This window comes from Enoplosus armatus, chromosome 16, assembly GCF_043641665.1.
Source record: "Enoplosus armatus isolate fEnoArm2 chromosome 16, fEnoArm2.hap1, whole genome shotgun sequence".
NCBI classification, from domain to species: domain Eukaryota; kingdom Metazoa; phylum Chordata; class Actinopteri; order Centrarchiformes; family Enoplosidae; genus Enoplosus; species Enoplosus armatus.
The window spans coordinates 21,165,613-21,184,971 of NC_092195.1; the positions used below are offsets into that span (position 1 = coordinate 21,165,613).

The following is a 19,359-nucleotide window of genomic DNA, read 5'->3' on the forward strand; positions in this document are numbered from 1 at the left end:
AGATTATCTGTTTATGTCAGATAACCAGGAAATACTTCAAAATAAAAGCCAAACAAAATGTCCCATGTGGTTTTAAAGGAGAAAAGAAATCCCCAGTCTTTTTTCCCCCCGTGAGAACAAAAGGTTCACTTGTTGGAACAAATAATTATCAAAATGACTAGATCTGCTGGAGAAGCCAGAAATTTCACGAATTGTTTCCAGTGATGCTCAAAAACAGAATTATTATTATTATTATTATTATATCATTATTATTATTATATTATTACTACTACTACATTATATTTGATTGACATTTCATATTTCCTAATCATATAAAATGAAATGAATGACCTGTTGCCAGTTAACACTTGGTGTGTGTATCTTTAAACTTTAAACTAACGTTTCCTTCACTGATAATTAATCATCTTTACTTGCAAAGTGCTTCACAAAAAGCAACAGATTAAATTAGGTCAAAAACATTTTGATAATTATTTCATTTTTAACCCATTTTTCATCCACCTGTCACTTTGAAAATAACCATCAAGGGGGGGAAAAAATGGCGCTTTTATTTTGTTACACGCAGACCGGAAGTGGGTGGAGAGCGTCATAAATTGTGATGTCGGCTGAGTGTCAAAACAGACTCCGTCAGGTACGTGAGGACAGAGGAGAGGACAGAGGAGAGGACTGGACAAAGTTTCCAAACAGCAGACATCATGGAAACAATCCGGACGCGACACTGGTAAGAAACGTTACACTTTATTTTGAAACTCAACGCCGAGTTTTTACACCTCTTAATTATTATTTTCTTTTTATTTCCCACATATCTGTGCGTCAGACGCAGCTTTCTAAACAAGCTGTCCGGCTGCAGGGTGGAAAACTGAGCATATTGAGGTTTTTCAGCTGCTTGTGTTCAGGTTCCGCAGGAGTCTGTCAGCGGGGCTGCGTGATGCTGCAAACCGCAAGGGACAGAAACCCGCATCTAATGACACCCTGCGGTAGTTTCATTACTGAGGAAATCAACCAGCGTCCGGAAACGAAACTTACTGTCTCGTTCAGCTCAGTTAGACTCAGTTACCCTCATTAAAGCAGTGTAACAGAAGAACACCTTCTTACTGGCTCAAGACTCAGGACGCCTTATTATATGTTGTGTAAATAAGATCCATATATTTAAAACCTACTTCACTCTTTTAACCAACAGTGTAGATCTGTGTGTGTGTGTATATATACACATCATGGTTGATGATGACCAGGGCAGCCCTCTGGACAGACCCAGACCTTGACCCAGACCTCTGGACAGACCCAGCCCTCTGGACAGACCCAGACCTTGACCCAGACCTCTGGACAGGTCAGGGAGGATGTAGAGCTCTGAGGTGCAGCCACAAGTCCTTTCTTGGCAGATTAGCAATGCTGCCTCTTCAACAGGTCTGCACCGTCCTGGACTTTTCTTCTCCGAGGACTTTCCCAGCTTTCCGGGTCAAATCCAAAGCTCCTCCCCAGGAGGCTTCCAGGGTGTCCTTGTAGCGCTTTTTGGGGCCACGTTGCGCTCGCTTGCTATTTTTGCAGCAAGCCAAAGAATATAATAAACAATAAAACGTCCAAATGTTCATAAAGCATCACTAAATCTCATATGCTTTAAAATGATCTCATGATGAATAAAGTCAACTTCCCTCTGCTGTTGTATCCTAATTACTTGACTTTAAAACTCATATAAAAGCTTATTTATTTGTTAGGATGTATGTGAATATGTGAAGAAGGAGGTCGCTGCTTTTTTCTCATGAATCCTGTTGTTCTTCCAGGTTTTTCATACATCTACAATGTTTCCTGGTTGGCAGTTTAGTTGGTGAGTTAACACACACACACACACACACACACACACTGTTGTGTCCAGCAGCTGTTGTTGAGTCTACTAGCAGCTGCTGTGTTCTGCAGACATCACCTAAACACCATTAGAGGTCATCGTATCTCAGCGTTAACTGAGGTTTGAGCTAATAACTGTCGGAAGCAAAGGAACTAATGCAACAGCACGAGTCACAGAAAACAATCATATCATGTCTTAATAAAATTCACTTTGAATATTTTATACATCATGGATGCTGCAGTGGACTCTGAGGAGACAAAATGTTCTGTGATATCATTTTAAACTGGTTTTAAAAGTCAACACTGATTACTTTATATACAGTTAGCTAATTTTAACTGCTATATATACAGTTAGCTAGTTTTAACTACTTTATATACAGTTAGCTAATTCAACTGCTTTATATACAGTTAGCTAGTTTAACTGCTTTATATACAGTTAGCTAATTTTAACTGCTTTATATACAGTTAGCTAATTTAACTACTTTATATACAGTTAGCTAGTTTTAACTGCTATATATACAGTTAGCTAGTTTAACTACTTTATATACAGTTAGCTAATTTTAACTGCTATATATACAGTTAGCTAGTTTTAACTACTTTATATACAGTTAGCTAATTCAACTGCTTTATATACAGTTAGCTAGTTTAACTGCTTTATATACAGTTAGCTAATTTTAACTGCTTTATATACAGTTAGCTAATTTAACTACTTTATATACAGTTAGCTAGTTTTAACTGCTATATATACAGTTAGCTAGTTTAACTACTTTATATACAGTTAGCTAATTTTAACTGCTATATATACAGTTAGCTAATTTAACTACTTTATATACAGTTAGCTAGTTTTAACTGCTATATATACAGTTAGCTAGTTTAACTACTTTATATACAGTTAGCTAGTTTTAACTACTTTATATACAGTTAGCTAATTTAACTGCTTTATATAGTTAGCTAATTTAACTGCTTTATACACAGTTAGCTAGTTTAACTGCTTTATATACAGTTAGCTAATTTAACTGCTTTATATACAGTTAGCTAATTTAACTACTTTATATACAGTTAGCTAGTTTTAACTGCTTTATACACAGTTAGCTAGTTTAACTGCTTTATATACAGTTAGCTAGTTTAACTGCTTTATATACAGTTAGCTAATTTAACTGCTTTATATACAGTTAGCTAATTTAACTGCTTTATATACAGTTAGCTAGTTTAACGGCTTTATATACGGTTAGCTAGTTTAACTGCTTTATATACAGTTAGCTAGTTTAACTGCTTTATATACAGTTAGCTACTGTAGTCCAGTGGTTCCCAACCTAGGGGCATGGTGGTGCAGTTTTTAGCACTGTAGAGTGGGTTGGGGGTTCGAAGTGTCCTTGATCAAGACACTGAACCCTAAGTTGCTCCTGATGGAGACCAGCACCTTGCATGGCAGCTCAGTCGCCATCAGTGTGTGAATGGGTGAATGAGGCCTAACTGTAAAGCGCTTTGGGAACCGTGAAGGTTGAAAAGCGCTATATAAGTGAGACCATTTACCATTTAGGGGTCGGTCACCAGATAAATCTGAGGGGTCCTGAGATGATTAATGGGGGAACAAAGAAGAAAAAACTGAATTATTGGATAATTTGACTTCTTTGGGCCTTCAACTCATTCATGGAACTCATTCAATGTCTCTCTGCTCCAGACTCCTCTTCCCTGTCCTCCATCGCCCATTCCCAGCTCGTCATCTCCAGTGTGGGAAACCAGGCGGTCCTTCCCTGCAGCTGGAAGTCTCGCCTGGGGGAGGCGGCCCCGTCCGTCTGCCACATCCAGTGGATGACCCCAGCCGACACCGTGTTCGAGCTGCGGGGAGAGCTGAAGTGGCAGGCGGAGGAGTTTGTGGGCCGGGTGGAGGTTCCTGAGGAGAGGCTCGAGTCGGGGGATTGTTCCCTGATCATCAATGACGTTCAGATTGGAGACGCAGGGAGATATGAGAGCTTCATGGTGGTGGATGGACTGAGGTCCAAGAAAACCAAGGTCTTCATTCAGAGTGTCAAGCTGTCTGTTTTTGGTTAGTTTTTGGTTTAGTCTTTCTATTCTTTTTCTTTTCTTTGGTTTTTGTTCCATTTTCCTCGCCTGTCTTCTTTTCTCATGTTGTCTACTCTTATAACTTTTTTTATTTGTCTTTAATAATGCTGATGTCTTTGCTCTGGATGGTTTTGATCTTGAATGTTGATGAATTTGTTTTTGTTTTCCCTGTTAGACCACAAATCCCTTCAGTCTCAAGGTCCAGGTGAGGACTTAGTTCTGGATCTCCACACTCGTCACTCTGTGAGAGTGGTCTTCCAGGGCAGGTGAGCTTAAAATAAATTAAAAAACAAGATTTGCCTTCAGTCACGTCTCCATCTTTTCCTCATGTATGCTCTCAAGGAGACTCTTCATTTCTCTTCACCCACTTTCATCTCTTATTTTCTTCTCAGCTCTGCTATTCTGATTGTTTCCCCCCCAAGACTCAAAACAAAATGGAGGCTAAATAAGGAAAAATTAGTATGTAGGAGAATTTTCCAAAGTAGGTAGATCTTGTTGTGTACCGTAAACATTTTACAGAGGTCATGATCATAAGCAAATATTACAGTCAATCCTTTGCTGGGACATGCACTGCACTTCTTTTTGTTAGCTCCACGGCAGACACAGGACACACAATGTCGTATTTATACGTACAACTGCTTTTCTACAGAGTAAACCCAACATTTATGAGTCACTGCAGGACGCCCAGCTGGCTGCTGTCTTTGTTGCTTGTACATGCAGCACAAATAGTTGTCCTTCGTGAAAAGTAAACCGCATCATTTTGATGACCTCCATATTTCTGTCGTTGAGCTTAACCATCAACCCACAATAAATATCTAAGTTTAGAAGATTTTTTACATCATATATACTGAGCACATTGCAGTCTCTAGGAGGCTCTGGCAGGCTTTAAGTCTTGTTTTGAAGTTTTTGCCTCATGCCCTCAGTTACTGAACTGTCCTCCACAGGAACAGCTCAGAGTGGTCGGACCTGTGGATGAGGGGGGATGAGGACAGTCAGCGTCTGGAGAAACATCCTCTGAGAGAGCAGCTGACAATAAAGAAGTTAAAGAGCTCAGACGATGGAACGTACAAAGTTCTGGATGAACATGGCCTCGCTGTCAGCACTGTGCAGCTCTCTGTGGAGGGTGAGGGGCCTTCTTTACCTCCTGGTGCATTCACCTATTCGTCGATCTTCAACTGTTTCTATAATTGATCAGGGAACAGACTAAAACCTGGAAATGTTTTGTTGAAAAGTTTTCTCTTCTATTGTTACATGTACAGTTGAAAACTGGTAAAGTGGCCTTTCAGGTTTTGCTTCATAAACTTTAAATGGAGAAAGTGTCCCATGTTTTCAAATGAGGTGTTGAATTAGGATTTGCCTGATTATCACCACATGTAACTGACATGATCATTCACTATTTCGCAGAAAAGTCCACGTCTCTCAAAGTCCACCAGATTCAGGAAAATCAAGTACCAACAGGTGAGAAAAGACAAGATTTCTATTCTGACAAATGAACCAGAGGAAAGATGTTGACCTGGAATAACCCTCGATCTCCACCTTTGATATCTTTCCAGATGACGCTGCCAAAAGCAGCTGTTCAGCTCTTCTCATCTTGTCTGTTCTTGTCACAAGTTTGCAAATTCTTCATCTCTGAGAAATGTCCTTCCTCCAAAGATATAAAAAAAAAACTGCATACACTATAACCAACAATACAAATGTTCTCTTTCTGTGAGATATCATCGTGTTTGAAATGATATTTCTGATGAACCAGGTGAGCTGTGTGTGGACTCGTGTAAGTTCAGTACAGAGTGAAGATCCGAGTGTGTGAGATGTAGTTTGAGTAAAGAAAAGTTTGTATTTTTGTTCGACAGGCTGACAAACGTGTCTTCAAAATGTCTTCAAAGAAATATGTCAACATTTGAGTTGAGGTGAGATGATGAGAACATTAAGACCACCTGTATTTATCTCCTTAACATCTGTGAACATAGTTTTCTATCACCAGCTGGTGTTTATAAACCCTGTTGGCAGCAAATGGCAGTCGCCGTTTAACAACAGCGTTTCTAAACACCAGCTTAACAGACGTATAAAACATTGACATACACTTTCACTTCAGTCCATTAAATATGGAGCTGGAGTCATGAGGTGACTAGCCTAGCATAGCATTAAGACTGGGAGCACAGGGAAACAGCTAGCCTGGCTCTATCTGAAGTATAGAAATACACCTACCACCAGCTCTAAAGGTCAGTTAATAAGCTGCATCTAATTTGACCATGCAAGTGTAAAAATAACTACATAAACTTCTTAATTTGGAGGGTTTAAAGCTCAAAACTGTGAACAAAATCAGACTCTCTGTGGAAATGTGTATGTTATTCATTATTTTCAATGTAGCAAGTAAATTGTACAGATGCTGCTGCAGTATCCAAAGTAGCTCCCGAGTCTTTATGAGATGAAAGTGTACAGGAACACTTTTCACTTAGTTTAACACAAAACTGAAAATCATTAGGACGTGATTAACGATCTGTGTTAAATAGGAGCTGGTTTGGACAGTAAAACTGTAAATACAAAGCTTGCTTTATGTCAATATAGATTCACTCTCACGTATTGTTTAACCACTACTAACTGGTATTTTTTTGCATATTTTAACCTATTAAATACAAATGTATTAGATTGTAATGAGACTGATTTCCTGTCCTCCAGCCAGCCACAGGTTTATTTAACTTCAATGAAGATCAACAGTAATGTAAAATGTGTTGTGGCCTTTTTAGGTGTGATGTGATTGGTTGAATGAACAGTATTTAGAAATAACGTATATTTGGTTTCTATACAAAGTGATGACATTGTTATAGTTTGTATTTCAAATAAGTCCATCTAAAATCTCATAAGGAGATGAAAATAAAACAAGCAAGCACAATCACGTCGTATTTCTGTTATTCATTGTTAAACTGTTGGTTCACACTGGAATGACTTCACATACAGATTCACAAATAATCGAACACGATGAACTGTCCAGCTAAATAAAAGAGCAAAGGCACACGACAACTTCAGTGTGTAATAACTAACTTAAAGTCTGGTGATATTCAATATTTTTAATATATATATATATATATATATATATATATTGATTCCATCCCACATACACTGTCCTGCTGCCCCAAATACTCACTAATGTACCAAATGTGGATTCATCCACCGCTAAAAATAGTCCCCAACAAATGCAAATGTTTGTTTGATAAAAACTACAGCGAGCAGCTGTTTTATGAGTTTACTCAAAGATTTAAAGATAGTCTTCAGCAGGAAACAATGGGCTTGGAGCTGAGAGCCACAGACAGGAAGTCAAAAGTATTGAGAGACGGACTGACATGTTGGTGGTTTGGGTCTTTTCATGCGATTTGATGACAATAAGAAAAACAGAATATCACCAGCTTTCTCCTTTAATGTCTCCTGCATCTGAAGCTGCACCACAGATGGACAAAAAAACTACGTGTTTTTCAAGTAATGTGTTCACTAGTGCAGAGTTATAAATCAAATCTTATCAGTGTATGAGTTCTTCTTCTGGATTAAATAAAAAAAAAACAAAGACAAAAGAAAAACAATCATGTCTGTTTGTGTTTCATGATGAAAGTCCAAATTCTTTGGCCCATGGACAAGCTGACAGCCTGTTTTTATATTTTCATCATCAATTACACTAGTAATTTAAGATATAATGCTTCTCCTTATAGTTGGCCTTTTTCACCTCCCCATGTAGTAGTTTTCATTGTTGGTGGCGGGGTCTGCCATTCCCACACTGGACTCGGAAGTGACCTTGACACACACGAGGGATTGACAGAAGTGCTGCAACATGTGATTCAGTGTTACTGTTTGTTATATCAGCCTCACTGTTCACTCTCCTGCAGACGGATCAGAGCTGGATTAACTTACTGCTCATGCTAACACAACATTAGACACAACAGAGGTTAGCACTGCCCGCCGTCGTTCATTAAAAATGTGTCTACAGAACAAGACAAAGAGTCAGGATCAGCACAGTGTGCTGCTCGATGAAGAGCTGCACCTCCAACTCCTCAGAAACATAACCAACTCCTTTCACTGTGTCCTGCTGTAGAGTGGAAAACTACTCAGATGGAGGTCGCTGACTTGATGGAAAAAGGTAAATTATTGACGGACTTTATCATTAAAACAACTCAAGTTTGTTTGTTTGGATGCACCATAAACAGATGCACCAGTTCCCAAACCAACCAGGACTGAAATCTGAAGGATTGTAACTTGATTATTTAATTAAAGCAGTGGTCGTACAGCCTGATTATTATTAGGGTTATTTCATTGTTTTCCACATTTCAGCACTTTAGATGTTTGGACTCGATGACTCGGTTCATAGCCGGCGAGGACATCAGCGTGTTTCTCTGTGTACAACCTTCCTGATCTATACGACTTGTTCCTCAGCGGGAGGGAAAATCTTGCTTTGTTAACGCTTTCAAGAATTTACAGTATGACTTGTGTTCCTCGGCTGAGAGGAAACTGGAGGGAACCAACACCTCCAGACTCCAGGTGTTTTCAGGTATCACGTTTCAAAAACAACCAGTCTGTGTTTTGTTAATGAAGCAGATGTTTACCGGGGAGTTTTACGCTGACGAAGCTGCCCTGTTAGAAGTTGGGTTTGTGCTTCTTCACCTCCACCATGAGGTGGTGCAGGTTGATGAGCTCGGAGCGGACGGCCAGGCTGCGGAACGTCGGCTGGTTCAGGACCTTGTGGAAGCCGTGGTAGTACTGGATCAGCTGGGTCAGAGCGCCCTGCAGCAGAAAGAGGAAGTGTTCATGACTTATTTCATGAAAGCCACTCAATAAGACTGTAATATCCAGGTTTTTCTAAATAAGACATCTGCTGTCTCACCTGTATGATGCTGGTTCCATTTTTGAAGTTGGTGAAGGACCTCATGACGTCTTGACTCATCGACTCCACTGACTGTTTCCACGTACTGGAAAACCCCCTAACCAGCTGAATGATGCGAGCTGCAGCAGAGACACACACAGTGAAGTTAAACACATGTCAAGTTATTGAAATCTTTGATGGTGTCTCATGACACAGTTTCAGGTTGGTCATGTTTTCCTCTATAAACAGAGTCAGCTGGTTTCCTTTCTTTTACATGCGAGGGAGACTGTGTGATGTGAAACCGGCCGATGAGTGTGAAAAAAACAGATGTGGGAAGCTGAAGGGAGAAATTCTGCAGCCTCAGAGTGACGGAGGAGAAACGAAACAGAGGACAGTTGAACGCTCATGAGTGAAAGCTCTTCATTACTCTGTAAAACAAAACTGAACCATGAAATGTAATTGCTGCAATTTATGAGTCAGGATGTTGGGTGTGGATTTAAACAGGAAACGGGTGAGTGCAGAAGATCGAGTGTGATTCCTATCTGTAAACACACTTAAACCTGTCAATAAAATGTACATTTAAAAGAAAAATATCAAACATTCGCCTCCTCTCACCTTCCTCGTTCTTTAGTCGGTCCAGCTGCCCTTTCTCCATCAAAGCCTCGGCCTCCTTCACGAAGGCGATCATCCCTCCGAAGGGAGGAGACAGAATCTCCTCGATAAACTCCTGCAGGAGAAAACATGATCCAGGTCATTTTCACTTATGTCATATTTAATCAAAAGAATACACAAGTTAATTTGCTTAGACTGCAAAGTATACACACACACAAACATATATACACATATACATATATATATACATATATATATATATATATACACATATACATATATATATATATATACATATATATATATATATACACACACATATACATATATATATACACATATACATATATATATATATACACATATATATATATACACACATATACATATATATATACACATATACATATACACATATACACACATATACATATATATATACACATATATATACATATATACATACATATATACATATATATACATACATATATATACACACACATACATATACATACATATGTACATATATACATACATATATACATACAAACATATATACATACAAACATATATACATACAAACATATATACATATACACATACATATATACATATATATACATATATACATACATATATACATATACACATACATATATACATATACATATATACATACATATATACATATACATACATATACATATATACATATATATACATACATATATATACATACATACATATATATACATACATATATATATACATATATATACATACATATACATACATGCATATATATATATATATATATATATATATATATATATATATATGCTGCATTAAATAAATGTTAAAAAAAAACAAATGGAAAAATGTAACACGAACGTTTTAAACTAAAAAGGTACTGAGAATGCTAAGTGATGCCAAAGCGACAGTGATCTACTGACTAAATCTACTGATATGACCTCCTGTGCTGTTCCACTGTGAGCCTCACACCATTCAACCAGTTTCTGCTGTTTCACAGCTGAAATTTGAGTCAAAGTATTGAGCTGTTGCTAGAGTCAATTAACACTTTTAATGTACCTGTAAGTGTGTTAAAATGAAACTCCTGTTACACTCCCTTTTCTTGTCTGGGCTCAGATTTCCCATAATGCCTCTGTGATGTTTACCTGCGTCCTGGCCAGAAGCAGCTGTTGGAAACCTTCCACCTCTTTACTGTCGTCTGCTGCCCTCTCCTGGACAAACGAGAGTAAAACAATCAAGTTTTTTTCCAAAAGTAGAATATTTTAATTATCTCCAACAGCAGAGAATAACAGAGAGCAGGCAGGTATGATGATGGAACCTAAAAGGAAATGACATGTTTGACTCAGTTTGAATACGACGAATCAAAGACATGAACGTGCTGCAGGTGCTGAAGCTCACCATGAGGACACTGAGCATCATGTCGTAGTTGTTGATGAGGAAGATGAGCTGGTCTCTTCTGGAGGGAAACTCTGCCGCCATCTTTAACACAAAGTTCTCCACCTCAACCTGGAAAACAAATATTCAGGTTTTATCATTTATGACTAATTCAGTTTGTCTGCTGCTAACTTCTGCACATTTCCATCCACTTCGATGGAACTTGTTACACTGCAAACATGAATCTTTAGACTCCGGTACAGGACGCTGCCGGCCTGCTCGTTCAAACATCAGGAAAATCCTGCAACACACAGGTTTTATGACAAAATGGTACCTGCTGTTTTCTGAGCCACTGTAGCAAAGAGAAGTTAGCAAAAGGTCCATTTATTGAGAAAAGGTAATTCAAAAGGTCAGTTAATCTCCATCTTTACTATTAGAGCTAATGCTGCTTCTGTCACAGGTAACTTGCAGACCTCACTGACCTCTGACCTCTGAAGGAATCCAGTTACTACAACGTTTATCATGCAGACTGTTTGAAATCTTTTTACTTCTTACTGACGTATTTGTTTTGTTATATATTTAACTGACATCTTTACTTGGTGACTGACTTATACACTCCATCATGTTTTGGTAACATAATTATTGGTATTTTGAATACTTTAACTTCACTGTTGTGCTAGTTACTTCATTTGTCAACACCGACATTTGGTTTTATATTAGTGTGTGTGTGTGTGTGTGTGTGTGTGTGTGTGTTGTACCTGCAGCTGTCCCAGCAGAGTGTGTGTTCTCTCGTTGGGAAATGTCTGGTTGATGCTGACGATGGCTGACGAGAACTCTGCATAACGGCGAGTGATCTGAAACCCACAAACACACTCACGTCACTGCAACATGTTATCAAACACATGAGGCGTGTGTGCGTGTGTGTGTGTGTGTGTGTGTGTGTGTGTGTGTGTGTGTGTGTGTGTGTGTGTAAACCTACGTAGTGTGGTCTGGTGTCCAGTACTCCCAGTTTCTGAGGGTCTGTGTTTCTGATACTGTGGATGTTCATCTCCAGAATCAGTTCAAACCTCGGCCACAGCAGCTCCAACACGGCCTCCCAGTACCTGACACACACACACACACACACACACACACACACACACACACACACACACACACACACACACACACACACACACACACACACACACACACACTCTTTAATATCAGCTTCATCTCTGCAGTGTTTCCAGTGCAGCTCCTCCTGCCTGTGACACGAGCAACAACAGGAATATAAGGTGTTCTTGTCAGCTGGTGGAATAATAACGGGGCGCTGACTTGTCGAGAGCTGGGATGTTCCTCTTGGCGGTGATGGCTCTGAACCGCAGGATGATGTGGATGCACAGGAAGACGGCGATGCTGTCGTAGCAGTCGGACACATACGTGGACATACTCTTCTGCAGAACCGGAGCAGACACAGACAACAGGACTCAATGATACAACATGACACCATGTCGTTGGGCTCTCCCATATATACAATTACATTTAGGAAGTCCTGTGCAGCCTTACACGACAGTCTTTGCAGTTATGCGTCATATTACTATTTAAGTGTGTAAACAAACAATTACACAGTGTCTTACAGCAGACCAAAACAGCACCAAATAATGACTGTATATTCTCAAATTAAAGCCGGCTCCTAAATAATGGCCGGGGCATACAATGTGCAAGCCAACTAGATTTAATGTACATTTCTGTCGCTTTAATTTAATAAATATAATCACGCTGTTCAACACTTTGTTGATCTAAAGAGTTAGTGTTGGGCTTCAGTCTCTGTGGGTGTTAATGTCCCAGCCAAACTGTATTTCGTAGTAACTTACAAGTGCCATAAGATGGCGATAGTCACTGAATTTTCCAGAACATGGTCCTGCAAATGTTTCACAATAAAAGCCTTGTTTGGAAATGAAGGGATTCTGTTCACTGGTTTCTGGAGGGATTTTAAGACACACAGACAGGAAGTATTTGTGTTTGTGTTAACAGCATAATGCAGTTAGAAATCAGGAGGAGATGTTAAAACAAGGAGGCTTTGCATTAAAATATGAGCAAATACACTTAAACTGGGGGAATTAGGAACAAAGGCCGGGGCCAGTGTTACAGTATCTTATTTTTCTCATCATGGATATTTGCATACAATGCATATTTCCATTATTGCACAGTACTCTTCTCTGCACTTTTGTCAGAATATCATACATCTCTACACCTGTATAATCTGTATATTAAAGGAACAATCCGCTCTGCTGTATTAATGCGTTGTATCTATATAATGCTGATAAATATTGTATATCACAGTTTGCTGCTAATGTTCTGGACACTAACACTGTGAAGAGTATGTGTGGCGCGCACAAAAATGTATGGTCGAGAGATAATACAGGTTCGGCTTCAGTACATTTCAGTTTTGAGTTATTTTGTTTGTGTGACAGTTGAAGGTATTTTAGTTTAGTATGATTTTTCATGTGTGTAAATAAATTCTACCGAGCGAAGCTGCATGAAGAAGTCGTCTGTTGTCGCCTGTCTCATCATTTCTCCTGTTTATACAGGAATTCTTATCTGTTTATAGGCTCTCAGCCTGAGACCTGTAACACACGTCCTGCTTCAGGATACATACTGTCACATGTTGTACAGATTCTCTTAAACTAACATTAGATATGAATAAACGTGCTTTGAGTGGACTTGATGAAAACCTGCAGGCATCAAACCTGCGAGGCGCGTTGTTCGTACCAGGAACATGCTGAGAGTTTTTCCCATGATGCTGTTGAAGAGGTCGAGGGCGGAGTTTCCTGCCACCATGAAGAAGTCAGAGAGGAAGAGGAACTCTCTGCAGCCGTTGTCCAGCAGAGCGTAGTGCTGGCTGCGAAACAACGTCTCATAGGGGTACTGAGGACAGAGACAGAGACATGCCGATCTGTAACGTCTCACTGGTTCGTCTAAAGTCTCATTCTAAAATATCTCTCAGGATGCCACCAGATGTCAGCGTCCATCAACAGTTTGCTTCTACGCCTCAGTAGGTTAAATGATGAGTGAAGCTACGCTTTCAGACACTGTAGACATTTTCTCCGCAGGGGAAACACTTCGATCTTTTATATACTTTAATCTGGAGTTTAAATATGATACAGAAATGAACTACAGCAGCTTCTACAGTTTAGTAGTCAGGTCAGAGTCTTTCTGCAGGTCTTGGTCCAGCATCCTCCTCTGTTTTAACACCTGACAGTGTGACTTCACCTGCTGTAGGCTGTAATATCATCCACCTGACCACCTCTCATATTAGTCACTGACGGGTTTTATCATCTAGCGTCGTGTCAGACTTTTGCTCTTCATGTCAGTGCAGCTCTTCTCTGATTAATGACTAACGCCAAACTTTCTGACTGTGAATCTGTGTGAAAGTCTTCTTTTTATTCTTTGGTAAGGTTTTTGATGAGCGACACTTCTGCAGAAACAGCCTAATGATGAAACTGCTTATGCTAAATATGAAATCTCCTGAATACGCTTCTCCTCATGAACAGGTGACGTTCATCAGGCTGAAACGAGAGATTTATGACAAGTTCAGAGTTTAGTGAATCCGCCTCAGAACACGAAACACGGAAAGAAACGCACAGAAAAAAGTAAGAGAGGTTCAGGGGAGGAACATGAAAATGCATCTCTGCATGCAAGTTGCAACAGATATAAATATCCCTGCAGCTACGTTTGTAAATAATATTGTAATATATATATATATCTATATAAAATATAGAATTTTTCTAAATCGTGATGACATTTACATAAAAAAGACATTTGTTTCAAAGAATAAGAACGTATCTCAAAGTGAACCTAGTGACTGCTACAAAGCAGAGCTGCTGAAGTTTCCTTTCTGTATTTCTGAATGGTGGCGACGTCTCACCCTGCTGTCTCCTCTCTGAGCTGTATGTGGGACCAGGATCGGCCCCTCCAGCTCAGCAGGACTCAGGATGGCCCCCCTCTGGCCCAGAGTGAAGATGGTGTTCCTGCTCTTCAGAGACGGTTTAGAGAAGAAACCTGCAGCAGGGAGTCAAGGAGCTTCACGTGTTGTCGGGTTGTCGTGCCCTCAGGAGTCATTAATGAGCAGATATCTGAGTGTTCTTATGTTTGGTATGTGTGTCACACGCCCACACGTGCAGCACAGACACACCTGAACTAGATGAGCATGTACATGAACCAGCTGCGCCTGCACACGCCTGCGCACACACACACACACACACACACACACACACACACACACACACACACACACACACACACACACACACACACACAGTTTAAAGGATATCTTTCTTGGCTGTGTCTTCGACTCCCATCAGGTCATCTTTGTCTGCAACCTCCTCATACTGCAGACAGAAACATCAGGTTTTTATTCAACAGGAAGGTTGTATGCAAGGAAGACAAGAGAACCTGTCAGCTGTAAATGAGGGTAAATACAGCACACGTGACCAGATACAGCTGATTCTGGTGAATCCTCTGACCTGCACTTTGAGCAGCCTGCCGCTGTACGACTTGAAGTAGCTGAAGTAAATCTTGCTCATCGTGTCCACGTACTCGTCTCTGATCTCCTTCGCAACCGTTCTCTCATTGGCCAAAAGGAACTGGTAGAAAAACCTACAGCACGAAAAAGCAAAGGTGTGAATGTCTGCAGCTTTCTGAGATCTTTCTCACACCACAAAGGAAAGAAATGATTACTTATAAAGACATTCTCTGTTGTCATTGGCACAAAACTGCAGCTGTATCGGTCCCTAATAAAACGAATGCAGTGCAGTAACAGAAACTTCACATGATCATATCCGTGCATAAAGTCAAGGTAGTCAAGCTGAGACTCAAAGGCAACTTAAACTGTGTCAAGTCATAAAATGTTCCACAAGACAACTTTGAATCATCTTCCTGGACGTCACTTTTTGTTTTTGCAATGAAGAACTTAAATAAACAAGAGGAGCTGACGATACATGCATCATCTTTAAAGCCTAAAATGTCTCTGCAGAGTGAGTCTGAGAACAGGCGGGTTCAGCCGGGCTCACCTGTACTTCAGCAGAGTGTTCTGGGGGATCTGGTAGTTGGTCATTGGCTTCCTGAAGGAGTAGATCTTCTGAAGAATAAACTCTCGGATCTTTGACACCGCCTGAGGGGGGGCAAAAATATTAAAGTAGTTTCACGTCAGCAAGAGTTCGACTTGTGAAGGATAAATTTAAATGTCTTTAAAAAGAAAAGAGAGAAACAAAAATCTCCATCTTTGTTTATGATTACTGATGTTTTTCATCCAACTGCCTTCTCTTATTTTTAGAAATACAACAATTACTCAATTAATTCATCAGAAAGATGAAATGTGCAACTGTGTGACATAAGATGAAGTCATTTTTCATGCAAAAATACCAACAATGTGATGCTTCCAGGTTCTCACATGTGAGGATTTGTTTTCTTGGTCTTATATTGTAGTAAACTGAATATTTGGGGGTTTTGGACTGTTGGTTGAACAAAACAAGACATTTGATGGAGTCTGTGGGATGTAATATAATAATCATTACTTGAACCCTTTTTATTCTATCCAAGTGAAGAATTAAGAACTAACATGTCCTCTGTCTCTCTGAGTCTCACCTTGAGTTTGAGGCGGTCGACGATGTCCTGGATGTCGGAGCAGGCCAGCGTCTCTCTGAAGCTCAGCTCTTTGGCGAAGTTGATCTTGTTGTTGAGTTCGTGGAGCTGCTCCAGAAACTCCTGCTCCGTCACGGGACTGTCCAGGATGGTGCTGCGACGACACGGGACGACGTCAGACAAACACTCTACAACAGCTGCTCTGAACCACCTCTCTCTCCGGCCCACTTACGAGATCATGGCTCCGGGCACCACCAGCTCGTCCACCAGCTGGCTGAGGTGGCTGCGTACCGCCTGCCTGTTCTTCAGCCGGACGTTCATGCTGACCGACTGCTGCTGCAGAGTCTGGATCTCACTGCTGATGGAGGACAGGTCGCTCTGGAAGCCGCTCAGCATGCCCTCCATGCGCTGGTGGACGAATGGACAGACAGGAAACAACTCTGAAGTTGAAAAAATAACTTCAAAATAATTTAAGTTCCATCTTATCTTATTTTGAAAGAAAAATTGCTGCCATACAAGCAGCATCCCAGCCGTGTGCAACACTTTTTAGTGTCCCCTGGAAACAGTTTCCGTTGTCGTCTGGGCTACTTCAGCGTTTCTGTTGTTTTGCATGTGCTGTTAAATTGGTGAAGATGTTTTCTTCATTTGCATGTTTTCTCAAGTTGCAGTGCGTTGAGCTCTCAGGGCCACCATAGTTGCAGAGGCACTAAGTTACATAATCACCTAAACGTTCACTGATTGGTCCATTATCTGTCAGACTTTAATGTGATGTAAAGTAAACTGAGCAGGCAAAGCAAAATAAAATGCAGACGTCCACATCTACTGTCCTCTTCTACTGACTCACGCTGACATCATCATGCAGTGGATTGTGGGACAAGGATGACGGCGTCTTGTCTTACCTCCAGTATGGAGTCACAGGCGGTGATCTGGTTGTGCAGAAGAGCGATGTTCTGACTCTCCTTGATGTCTGACAGATGAACAGTCAGGAAAACAACAACAGATGATCTGTGTGTGTATTTTCAATCCCCTCCCGAATAAAGGAATAAAATAAAACCTGTTTACAATAAAAACTAAAACCTAAAGGAGCCTGAAACATTACGGCGAAAGCTGAATGTATATGAATAATAAATAAAAGAGACCCAAGTAAAAAAAACAACAACCTCAATAAATCGTGGCTGTAATTCTCTCTTGTGTGTTTTAACATTGTGGCATTCAAACTTAAAGGTTACAGTCTTTGATGGAGGCCTGTTCAATCCTCTGCAGCTCTGACTCCACCTGTTTGGAGTACTGTCGCAGGTCAACGCCCTGAAAACAGACAGATCATTTATAATACAGACGCTGAGATGTGAAAACCTGAGGAAAGCATGCTTAGTACTGACTTTTTAGAATTTCATTTGGTTTCATGAACCCAAGAAAGTGTTTTCTCACTCACTTAATCTCACAAAAACTGAACTTATTATGTTTTAAGATTACTATTGACAGTGACAGCAGATAAATTATATAAATTCAACAACAGGTGCTGAACATGTAAACTCGTCTGTTTTACAGACAGCAACAGGAAGCCATGATGGGTAATATTCAGCTGAATATTATATATCAGCTCTCCGACCTCCTTGTTAAATCCAGGACAAACATTAGTGTCATGATATTCTTACCGTTTTGAGCGCCTCCTTCACGAGGTCATCTTCCAGGTTGGCCTGGATGTGAACTGCAGGAGACAAAGAGGAACAGCGTTCATGACAAAACAAACATCCAACAACAGACAGTGTTTAGCAGGCTGCAGCTTCTCTTCAAAACCTTCACTGAGGAGCACTGTTATGAATTTAAACTTGTATTTTCCTCCATGTAGGAGGTTTTAAAAGGCTATATGTGGCTTTAAGAAAAATGCAAGGAGCTGCTGCAGGTTGTCAAAAAATACATGTGCATGTGGCAACCAAATCTTTGGCTGTATTGATGACTTATTGTGTATATAAGTATCAATACTGATGGTGTCAGGACAACAAGGTCGCTCCATTCATCTGTGTGGTTCTCCTTTGAATGCTGATCGCAACATGAGACATATTAATGCTAAATGTCGCCTTACTGTCCACTTCATCCAAGATAAACTCATCAGTGGTGAGGTCCAGTTCTCCCAGGTTGAGGGTAGCGATGTCTCCATCAGTCTTCTAGACAAAAACAGACATAATCAATGAATTTGTCTGATGTGGCCGTTCTACCTTTAACACATGTGAGTAAAGGATGTTTAGGGTTACAACAGTTATTGTCATGATCAACTGCTTCCTCAATCAATCATTTAGTCAGCAACATGTCAGTAAATAGGGAAGAAGGTTCTCTTAACATTAAAGACATTTAATTTATACTGATACAAATATTCACACTTGTGAAGCTACAACCAGGAAAAGCCTAGTGACGTTACACTTTGTTGTCACAGGATACATTCAGGAAATCATCGAGCTTTTCAGTGTTTGGACACAATGCTAACAGCTACATTAGCTTCAAGCTACATGAATACACCTTGTCAAATTACACAATTTCTCATGGTCTTGTTTACTATCACAACATTTTAAGTTATCTAGCAGGACACATTCCAGTCAGCTAAATCTAACGTTACACTTCATTGATAATGCTAGCCTCTCGTTATGAATGCTAACAGGACTCAGGAATGAAAGAGCGCATAAACCGTTGATTGGTTTAGTTTTTTCAAAACAACTATTTGAAATAGAAGTAATCAAATGTCACCTCATCTTGTAAATACGCCATAGCGATTTCTGTCGGGTTTCCAGCTGTGTTTACATCGGAACCAGCCCCAACAGCAGTTGCAGCTCCCTCCGCCATTGCGGCGAATTTACGCTAACGACCAAAAAAACTACAAACGTAAACTTCCGCCTCTTCGTCGCCGAAAACGAAAAGGCGTCCTTGCGTTTATGAACAGAACAAGATATCAATATGGTTATATAATGTGTGAGATAAAT

General features: G+C 40.1%; 2 protein-coding genes across 4 annotated transcripts; one reads left to right on the plus strand and one right to left on the minus strand.

The window, feature by feature from the left end:
* Positions 1-635: 635 nt before the first annotated feature.
* On the plus strand, positions 636-6,793 carry igldcp (Ig-like domain-containing protein). Of its 2 annotated transcripts, none has more exons than XM_070921259.1 (7): positions 636-718; positions 1,776-1,819; positions 3,518-3,883; positions 4,076-4,166; positions 4,845-5,023; positions 5,305-5,358; positions 5,454-6,793. In XM_070921259.1, exons 1-7 carry the CDS (start codon positions 693-695, stop codon positions 5,531-5,533), a joined length of 840 nt encoding a protein of 279 aa, XP_070777360.1. In that variant the 5' UTR covers positions 636-692; the 3' UTR covers positions 5,534-6,793. The 2 variants fall into 2 exon arrangements, with proteins under 2 accessions (XP_070777360.1, XP_070777361.1); XM_070921260.1 differs by having other exon boundaries at positions 4,845-4,974; positions 5,328-5,358.
* vps52 (VPS52 subunit of GARP complex) lies at positions 5,903-19,231 on the minus strand. 2 transcript variants are annotated; one of them, XM_070921257.1, is made up of 20 exons: positions 19,127-19,231; positions 18,471-18,549; positions 18,043-18,095; positions 17,617-17,692; positions 17,287-17,354; positions 16,620-16,795; positions 16,391-16,541; positions 15,817-15,917; positions 15,271-15,403; positions 15,078-15,135; positions 14,673-14,806; positions 13,517-13,672; positions 12,080-12,198; positions 11,742-11,865; positions 11,521-11,616; positions 10,787-10,894; positions 10,534-10,599; positions 9,359-9,470; positions 8,765-8,883; positions 5,903-8,664 (listed from the first exon to the last, which is right to left on the minus strand). In XM_070921257.1, exons 1-20 carry the CDS (start codon positions 19,220-19,222, stop codon positions 8,518-8,520), a joined length of 2,172 nt encoding a protein of 723 aa, XP_070777358.1. In that variant the 5' UTR covers positions 19,223-19,231; the 3' UTR covers positions 5,903-8,517. The 2 variants fall into 2 exon arrangements, with proteins under 2 accessions (XP_070777358.1, XP_070777359.1); XM_070921258.1 differs by having other exon boundaries at positions 14,673-14,808; positions 15,080-15,135; positions 18,471-18,552; positions 19,127-19,222.
* Between the last annotated feature and the right edge of the window lie 128 nt (positions 19,232-19,359).

Excerpts from the sequence above, each read along its gene's own strand:
- igldcp (XM_070921259.1), top strand. The coding sequence starts at position 693 with ATGGAAACAATCCGGACGCGACACTG. Across the intron at positions 4,167-4,844 it reads AGAGTGGTCTTCCAGGGCAG|GAACAGCTCAGAGTGGTCGG; the intron begins GTGAGCTTAAAA and ends TGTCCTCCACAG. Across the intron at positions 5,024-5,304 it reads TGTGCAGCTCTCTGTGGAGG|AAAAGTCCACGTCTCTCAAA; the intron begins GTGAGGGGCCTT and ends ACTATTTCGCAG.
- vps52 (XM_070921258.1), bottom strand. The coding sequence starts at position 19,222 with ATGGCGGAGGGAGCTGCAACTGCTGTTGGGGCTGGTTCCGATGTAAAC. Across the intron at positions 12,199-13,516 it reads AAACTCTCAGCATGTTCCTG|AAGAGTATGTCCACGTATGT; the intron begins GTACGAACAACG and ends CCGGTTCTGCAG. Across the intron at positions 8,665-8,764 it reads ATGGAACCAGCATCATACAG|GGCGCTCTGACCCAGCTGAT; the intron begins GTGAGACAGCAG and ends TTTCTGCTGCAG.